The sequence below is a fragment of the Danio aesculapii genome, chromosome 4 (assembly GCF_903798145.1).
Source record: "Danio aesculapii chromosome 4, fDanAes4.1, whole genome shotgun sequence".
Classification (NCBI taxonomy): domain Eukaryota; kingdom Metazoa; phylum Chordata; class Actinopteri; order Cypriniformes; family Danionidae; genus Danio; species Danio aesculapii.
In genome coordinates this window covers 60043853-60053852 of record NC_079438.1, presented here as the reverse complement: position 1 = coordinate 60053852, position 10000 = coordinate 60043853, and the positions used below count along the sequence as shown (strand labels likewise).

General features: G+C 43.0%; 1 protein-coding gene across 2 annotated transcripts in view; it reads right to left on the bottom strand.

Moving 5' to 3' along the window:
* Positions 1-10000, bottom strand: part of ptpro (protein tyrosine phosphatase receptor type O) — a 41912-nt gene that overhangs the window by 13959 nt on the left and 17953 nt on the right. For both annotated transcript variants that reach the window (XM_056456307.1, XM_056456306.1), the window contains 8 exons: positions 6462-6726; positions 6081-6236; positions 4972-5124; positions 3990-4502; positions 2842-3003; positions 2484-2680; positions 2261-2381; positions 1916-2109 (listed from right to left, as the gene is read on the bottom strand). In XM_056456307.1, coding sequence (XP_056312282.1) covers positions 1916-2109; positions 2261-2381; positions 2484-2680; positions 2842-3003; positions 3990-4502; positions 4972-5124; positions 6081-6236; positions 6462-6684 — 1719 coding nt within the window. In that variant the 5' untranslated portion in view covers positions 6685-6726. The remainder of the gene's footprint in view (positions 1-1915; positions 2110-2260; positions 2382-2483; positions 2681-2841; positions 3004-3989; positions 4503-4971; positions 5125-6080; positions 6237-6461; positions 6727-10000) is intronic.

The following is a 10000-nucleotide window of genomic DNA, read 5'->3' as shown; positions in this document are numbered from 1 at the left end:
GTCTGCTTAATTAAACACACACACACACACACACACACACACACACACACACACACTCACTCACACACACACTTGACTGGAAAACAGCTTTTAGTTCAGTTGTGTTAGAGGAGGATTATTATATATCAATACACATGTACTGGGTTTTATCCCTCTTATCAGTGAATGAGCAGCTGTAGACACAGTCATGGTGCATTTCAACTGATATCAAATATCGTTTATTAACATTATATATTAATATTATTTGTTGTTGTTGTTGACTGTGACATGAATTTAACTCCACATATAAACATTTTTGTTATAAATCTATTAATGCAAGGGGTACTTTGAGAAAAATAATATACAGTAATTCATCTATTGTTGTGAGTCTATAGTTGCTATGGTGACAACAACAATAGTGATTAATCTGTTGTGGTTGTTCTATAGTTGCTATGGTAACAACTATAGTGATTAACCTGTTGTGGTGGTTCTACAGTTGCTATGGTAACACAACAACTATAGTGATTAACCTGTTGTGGTGGTTCTACAGTTGCTATGGTAACACAACAACTATAGAGATTAACCTGTTGTGGTGGTTCTACGGTTGCTATGGTAACACAACAACTATAGTGATTAACCTGTTGTGGTGGTTCTACGGTTGCTATGGTAACACAACAACTATAGAGATTAACCTGTTGTGGTGGTTCTACAGTTGGTATGGTAACAACTATAGTGATTAACCTGTTGTGGTTCTACAGTTGCTATGGTAACACAACAACTATAGAGATTAACCTGTTGTGGTGGTTCTACGGTTGCTATGGTAACACAACAACTATAGTGATTAACCTGTTGTGGTTCTACAGTTGCTATGGTAACACAACAACTATAGAGATTAACCTGTTGTGGTGGTTCTACGGTTGCTATGGTAACACAACAACTATAGTGATTAACCTGTTGTGGTGGTTCTACAGTTGCTATGGTAACAACTATAGTGATTAACCAGTTGTGGTGGTTCTACAGTTGCTATGGTAACACAACAACTATAGTGATTAACCTGTTGCGGTGGTTCTACAGTTGCTATGGTAACACAGCAACTATAGTGATTAACCTGTTGCGGTGGTTCTACAGTTGCTATGGTAACACAACAACTATAGTGATTAACCTGTTGCGGTGGTTCTACAGTTGCTATGGTAACACAACAGCTATAGTGATTAACCTGTTGCGGTGGTTCTACAGTTGCTATGGTAACACAACAGCTATAGTGATTAACCTGTTGTGGTAGTTCTACAGTTGCTATGGTAACACCACAACTATAGTGATTAACCTGTTGCGGTGGTTCTACAGTTGCTATGGTAACACAACAGCTATAGTGATTAACCTGTTGCGGTGGTTCTACAGTTGCTATGGTAACACAACAGCTATAGTGATTAACCTGTTGTGGTAGTTCTACAGTTGCTATGGTAACACCACAACTATAGTGATTAACCTGTTGTGGTGGTTCTACAGTTGCTATGGTAACACAACAGCCATAGTGATTACCCTGTTGCGGTGGTTCTACAGTTGCATTGGAAGATTATTTTGTACATTTCCTACAGTAACTATGTCAAAGCTCAATTTTTGATTAGTTCTATGCATTGTTAAGACCTTAATTTGCATAACTTTGAAGTGGATTTTACTCAATATTTAGATATTTAAGTTTTTTAAACTTCAGATTTAAGATTTTCAGTTCTAACAAATCATTTTATTTATTGAGTTTTCAGATGATGCGTGATCTCGATTTCAATCAGTTTTATGCTCCAGGAAATACAATAAAATAAAATACACACAATAAAACATTATAATTGAAATGTAAAAATTAATCTATTGGAAACTGACCATACCTCATAATCAAGCGTGTTATGTTCCCGTGTGTTGAGTGTGTGTGTGGTGTGTTTACCACAGAGGCGATGACAGAAGCGGTGGCGGCGATCTCGTAGTACGTGCTCCACTGCGCCGTCTGAGTGGCGGAGTTGAAGAAGAAGGTCTGCAGGACGTATTTCCGGAAAGCCACGTTATACGGCCTCTGCCAGCTCAGGATGACGGCGCTGGGACTCAGAGGATACACCACCAGATCACGCACACCTGTCGGCTCTGACATACACACACACCAATCACAGAGCAGCGTGAGGCAGGGGGCGGGGTAATAAAATGTACTATAAATTACATAATAGTATGCTTTTACATGGTGAAACTCACAGATGTGTGTGTGTATGTGTGTAAAGGCGGCGGGACGCTCGCTCACCTATATCAATGATGACGGGTTCAGAAGCAGGGCTGACCAGCGGCCCATTAGTGTGGTAAACCACCACACGGTACTGGGCGCCGGGGGTCAGGCTGCTGATGATGTCACTGGTGATGTTCTCCTATGAGAGGGAGAGCAGCAGGTCATGTGATCAGCATGCAATCATCAATAAACCATCAGGTGTTCATGGTTTTATACTTTTCAGATGTGTGTAAAGGTTAACCTCGGAGCAGTAGTTGAGCTCCATGCGCTGGCTGATGCTGGGTCGCAGACACGTGAGCGACTGCACTGAGATCAGACTGCCGTTGTATGTGTGTGTGGACGGAGCCCAAGACACCGCAGCCGTGCTGGAGTCCAACATCTTCACACTCACGGCCTGCGGACGCTCCTGCGGCTGCTCCATCCACTCGCCGGACGGACCTGCACACACACACACACACACAGATTTGCACACAAAAATACATGCACACACATATGCACATGAAAACACACAATAAAAACACACACACACACACACACACAAGCATGCATACACACACTTACACACATACATCCACAGACTCTCTCACACACACACATACTGAGGTAGAAGGTGAATGCGGTGTTGGCTGAACTCTCTCGGGATTCGCAGTCTCCAGCAGAGCTAAGTGTTGTGATATGAACACGATACGTTCCAGATTCGGAGAGTTCGGCGAAGAACTCGTGTGTGTTTTCATCAACCGTCGCCGTTTCTGTGGAGTTTCCTGAGAAAAACACACTCTGTTAAAACACACTGAGCCTTTTGTACACAGTGTAGTGAAGAAAACAGCTCATACAAACAGTCCAAACTAACAGAGAGACTATACAATTGATTAAGCTGAACATTAATTGAAGTTGAAGACTAATTAAATAAGCTGAACATTAATCAAATAAGCTGACCATTAATTGAATAAACTGAACATTAATTAAATAAGCTGAATGTTAATTGATTAAGTTGAACATTAATTGATTAAGTTGAACATTAATTGATTAAGTTGAACATTAATTGAATAAACTGAACATTAATTGAATAAACTGAACATTAATTGAATAAGCTGAACATTAATTGATTAAGCTGAACATTAATTGAATAAGCTGAACATTAATTGAATAAGCTGAACATTAATTGATTAAGTTGAACATTAATTGATTAAGTTGAACATTAATTGATTAAGTTGAACATTAATTGATTAAGCTGAACATTAATTGAATAAACTGAACATTAATTGAATAAACTGAACATTAATTGAATAAGCTGAACATTAATTGAATAAACTGAACATTAATTGAATAAGCTGAATGTTAATTGATTAAGTTGAACATTAATTGAATAAACTGAACATTAATTGAATAAACTGAACATTAATTGAATAAGCTGAATGTTAATTGATTAAGTTGAACATTAATTGAATAAACTGAACATTAATTGAATAAACTGAACGTTAATTGAATAAGCTGAACATTAATTGAATAAACTGAACATTAATTAAATAAGCTGAATGTTAATTGATTAAGTTGAACATTAATAGAATAAGTTGAACATTAATTGATTAAGTTGAACATTAATTGAATAAACTGAACATTAATTGAATAAACTGAACGTTAATTGAATAAACTGAACATTAATTGAATAAGCTGTAGATTAATTGTTTAACTGTGAATAAGTTGAACATGTGGAGTATGAAGGGAATGCGTAAGTGTCTGCGGGCACCATTGCGGTAGATGTAGATGTTGAAGGCATCATAAGCGGTGTGCGGTGCGGGAGGAGACCAGCGTAGCTCCAGCAGGACCGGTGCCAGGGGCGTGGGCATCACAGCAGGCATCACCCCGGGCTCCAACGGGATGCCCAGTGCTGACCCGGGTTCATTCGAGTCCTCGTATTCTGGCACCAGCGCATTCACAAACCCCTCCTCCTCCTCCTCTGTGGGGGCAGGGCTTACTGTCGGCCATGCCCACAGACTCTGTGTGCTGCTGTTCAGTGTGGGTTCGGCTGTGACTGGTTCAGATTCAGACTGGTTCAGTTGAGTGTGTGTGAGGTTGCTCTCAGTGTTGAGTGTGTCGCTGGTCGGCTCCTGCTCTTCATACTCTGGCAGGTCACGCTCCCGCCGCACCACTGATGCATTGTGGGAATTCTGCAGAATGGCTCCGGTTAGCGCTGGTCCTGGCGGCCCTCGCCCGCTGAGATGGAGGATCTTCAGGGACACATTCAGAGGAGGGTTCGGGACTGCAGATGGAGGACAACTGGGTGTTATTATAACAGACAATCAAACAACTAGCACAGATTAGCAGTAAACTGTGGTGTATTACAAACATTAAACTAATATTTAGTGCGGGTTTGATTTGGTAAATAAAATAATAGTTATAAAAAAATCTAAAGTGACCCTAAATACACAACTTTAGCACAAAAACACAAAGCCACACACTCAGAAGACAATGAAACCTTTTGCCTTTTATGATTTAAACTTTGATTTTCTTACAGATTTTAAAGCAATGTCAAACACAGAGCATTTAGATCTAAACAAACCCTAAAAGCACAGTAATAATGTCATATTAAATTCAGATTAAATGTAGATGGTGTTAATTATAATCTCTCCATCTTTGATTGTGCTGTCCTGCTGCGAGACATCAATAATTAAGAGCTCAGAGCCTCATTCAGTGCGTCCTCAGCTAATTAGTGCTGGTGTGTGTGGTACCGGTGCGGTGCTGCTGAGGATCATGGGTAATGTCGCTGCGGCTCAGCAGAGCACTCCTGTTGACTGAGGCTTCAGAGATCAGCTGGAAGGTGATGTTGCTGTAACACACACCTGACAACCAGTGCTTGAACACAGTTTTACCATGGAGGAAATCTACAAAGAGAGAGAGAGAGGGGGAGAGGGGCGTCAGACACACACACACACACACACACATATATACACACATAAACATACACACACATTTAGGGACCCCCTCGAAAATGAGGGGCTATCCCATTTAGTAAGTTCAAAAATAAACACACACACACATACACACACAGACACAAACACACACACACACGGGCACACACTCTAGCAGCTTTATTTTCTTTTCTGAAAGCAGCTGAGTGTGTTCTTGTCTGTGTTAGTGATCGGTGTGTTATTGTTACGTTCTTTTAACTTCACAGTGTCTGCAGTGATTCAGACGATGCGAGCGTAATGCTCACACACATCCGTCAAGTGTGTGTTTACGTTGTAAAACAATAGAAAAGTAGCGCATTACAGAGGTAAAACACATTCTGTGTGAACGGCCCCTTAGAAATCTGTCTCCTGAGATAAACAGGGATGTGTTTAATACTTATTTAACCTGATGTGTGTGTGTGTGTGTGTGTGTGTGTGTGTGTGTGTGTGTGTGTGTGTGTAATAGAAGGGCAGCGCAGTGCAATTCAAGCAATCCAAAGTTGATTATATAATATATATTATATTAGGGGTGGCACGGTGTCTCAGTGGTTAGCACTGTGGCCTCACAGTAAGAAGGTCTCTGGTTCGAGTCTCGGCTGGATCAGTGTGTGTTTCTGTGTGGAGTTTGCATGTTCTCCCCGTGTTGGTGTGGGTTTCCTCCGGGTGCTCCGGTTTCCCCCACAGTCCAAACACATGCGCTATAGGGGAACTGATCAACTAAACTGGCCGTAGTGTATGAGTGTGTGTGTGAATGAGTGTGTATGGGTGTTTCCCAGTGATGGGTTGCAGCTGGAAGGTGAAGGAAAATGAATAAATGAGTATATTTAATTATATAAGAGTAATAGTGTGTGTATGTGTCTCTCATTGTGTGTATGAGTGTGTGTGTGTACCTTTATAGAGCATGTATCTGCGCTGGTGTCCCTCCGTGTAGCTGATGTTGACTCTGGTGAAGATGTTTCTGTCAGGAGAGCGAATCTGAAACACCACAGCGGTCTCTGGAGACGGAGCATAATCCCACATCTCCACACTGACTAGAGGAAGCGGCTCTGCACACACACACACACAATCATTTTTTATACCACATATTGACATATACCAATATCTCCAGCCTCTAAACATTCTCCCTTTGTACGTGTCATCAGAGAGGGAAAGCCCCGCCCACTAGTGCCCCTCATTAGCATAAACAGCAGCCCTGAGTGAGAAGCAGCCGTCTGTCCATTAGCCATTAGAGTGTTTGAGCTGCTGAAGATGATGTGAGTGCAGATATTCACGTGTGATGATGCTGCGGGTGGTGTGTGTTCTGCCGTCCGTCATCAGGCTGATGGAGTACAGCAGGCCGTGGTACGAGGCGTTGAACAGCAGCGGTTCGGGAAGTGTGTGCGTGTCGGCCGCTTGCTGGAACAGTAGTGTGTGTGTGAGCGGCTCTCCGGACACTCGCACCGCGTACACAGACACACCCGGCCGCACGTCACCATCATCCAGAGACATCAGCATCCGCACGCCGTCCTGGAGCTGCACACGGAACCCAGCGGCACTCTGAGGACACACACACACACACACACACACACACACACACACACACACACGCACACACACACACGCACACGCACACGCACACACACACATATCATTTCATGATGAAGAGAAAAAGCAACACACATATTTTAGAGAGAGCACAACACGCACACGCGTGCACGCACACAAACAAACACACACACACACAAACTAACACACACACTCACACGTGCGCACACACACAAACACACATCATTACATGATGAAAGAGAGCAACACACACACATATTTTAGAGAGAGCATCACACACACACACACACACACACACTCACAGATACACACACTCAAACGCAGACATGCATGCACACACTCAAACATATGAACTCACACACTCTCACATACACACACAGATGCACACATATACACACTCTCTCACACACACATAAATACACACATATATACACAGACACTCTGTTAGGTACACACACACACACACACACACAGAGAGCATCATATGAATACATGATGATGAGATATGCATGTGTGGGTGTGTGTGTATTAGTGCACGTGTGTCTATTTTTGTGTGTGTTTATGTACATGTATATATGTGTGTGTGTGTATGCATGCATGTCTGTGTGTATGTATGTTTGTGTGCTAGTAAATTTGTGTGTGTGTGTGTGTGTGTGTGTGTGTGTGTGTGTGTGTGTTTGTGTATGTGCATGTGATTGTCACTGTCACACACACACACACACTCTTGCTGACGATGCAGTTAAGCTAATGAGATGCACATGAAATCTGCATATTCAGAATGAGAGTGTGATGAGCTCATGAATATTCAGAAGCTGTCGGACATTCATATTCAGTGTGTGGACGAGCTTCAGCCGGACGGAGGACAGGAACACAGACAGAGAGGATTACGGGATTACACACACACACACACACACACACACACACTCACTCAGTCATTACAGTGCAGATGTGAGAGTGTATGATGATCCGCACTGAATGATGATGCAGAACTCAACGTCACAGCAAGAACACACACACACACACGGACAGACAGTCACACACACAGACAGACAGTCACACACACTCTCTTACATGATCACAAACAAGCACATACACTCTCACACACACATCATCAAACAATTCAAACACACATTTACAGACTCACATACACAATCACTCAGACGCACACACACTACCTTTCTCTCTCTCTCTCTTACACACACACACGATCACACACACACAGATTCATACTCACATACACTCTCTTTCTCGCTATGACACACTATTTCGCTCTTTCACACACACTCTCTCACACACACTCTCAAACACACACTCTCACACATACACACACACTATATCTCTTTCTCTCTCTCTCTCTCTCTCTCTCTCTGACACACACGCACACACACTGAAGCTGAATGAGGGTCACAGTGTGAATGGCGGGGGCCGTCAGACTCTCACAGCTGCTGATATTATCATGCAAACGGAGACTCAGCTCCACACACACACACACACACACACACACACACACACACACACCAGCAGAGGATGAAGACAACCACACACTCTAAATATCTCACATATACCCCTTATAAACTAAAAACACACCAAGTCGCACAACTGTTGTGTGTTTCAGACACACACACACACACACACAGACACACACACAGAGCTTCAGCTGAAGGTGTTCCTCAGGAGATCTTCCACAAACACACTCACAGAGCTTCAGTGCGGTGTGTTTCTACAGCAGAATATCAATATTTACAGTCCTAAAACATGTCAGTAATGAAGCATTATGTGTCGGCACAACAGCCTAGTGGTCAGTGCGCTGGTATATGGTGCAGTAGCACTTCAGGGCGTCCCGAGTTCGAATCCCGGCTTGAGGACATTTCCCATCCCTACCACCCCTCCCACCCACAAAGAACACCCCAACCACCCCAATCACAACACACTGAACTGAACTGAGGGAAAGAACTACAATCCCATGATGCATTGCACAATCCTATTAAAAGCCTAAAGTGTTTTGGTGCTTTGTTCACTGCATCTCTGTGATTGGTGGATGTTCTGCAAAGCATCGTGGGTAATGTAGTTTCATCATGAATTTCACTGTTAAACAGCACCAGTAAAAAACAAAGTGAAATGTTATGAATTTTGCTGTTCTTCTGTCAGCATCCGCTTGTTAAGTCCTGACGTATAGAATACTGTTTCTGCGTCCGCGCCGCTACTCATTTGTTAAGTCGTGACGTATAGAATACTGTTTCTGCGTCCGCGCCGCTACTCATTTGTTAAGTCGTGACGTATAGAATACTGTCTCCGCGTCCACGCCGCTACTCATTTGTTAAGTCGTGACGTATAGAATACTGTCTCCGCGTCCGCGCCGCTACTCATTTGTTAAGTCGTGACGTATAGAATACTGTTTCCGTGTCCACGCCGCTACTCATTTGTTAAGTCGTGACGTATAGAATACTGTTTCCGTGTCCACGCCGCTACTCATTTGTTAAGTCGTGACGTATAGAATACTGTTTCCGCGTCCACGCCGCTACTCATTTGTTAAGTCGTGATGTATAGAATACTGTCTCCGCGTCCACGCCGCTACTCATTTGTTAAGTCGTGATGTATAGAATACTGTCTCCGCGTCCACGCCGCTACTCATTTGTTAAGTCGTGACGTATAGAATACTGTTTCCGCGTCCGCGCCGCTACTCATTTGTTAAGTCCTGATGTATAGAATACTGTTTCCGTGTCCACGCCGCTACTCATTTGTTAAGTCGTGACGTATAGAATACTGTTTCCGTGTCCACGCCGCTACTCATTTGTTAAGTCGTGACGTATAGAATACTGTTTCCGTGTCCACGCCGCTACTCATTTGTTAAGTCGTGACGTATAGAATACTGTTTCCGCGTCCGCGCCGCTACTCATTTGTTAAGTCCTGATGTATAGAATACTGTTTCCGCGTCCACGCCGCTACTCATTTGTTAAGTCCTGATGTATAGAATACTGTTTCCGTGTCCACGCCGCTACTCATTTGTTAAGTCGTGACGTATAGAATACTGTTTCCGCGTCCGCGCCGCTACTCATTTGTTAAGTCCTGATGTATAGAATACTGTTTCCGTGTCCACGCCGCTACTCATTTGTTAAGTCGTGACGTATAGAATACTGTTTCCGTGTCCACGCCGCTACTCATTTGTTAAGTCCTGATGTATAGAATACTGTTTCCGTGTCCACGCCGCTACTCATTTGTTAAGTCGTGACGTATAGAATACTGTTTCCGCGTCCGCGCCGCTACT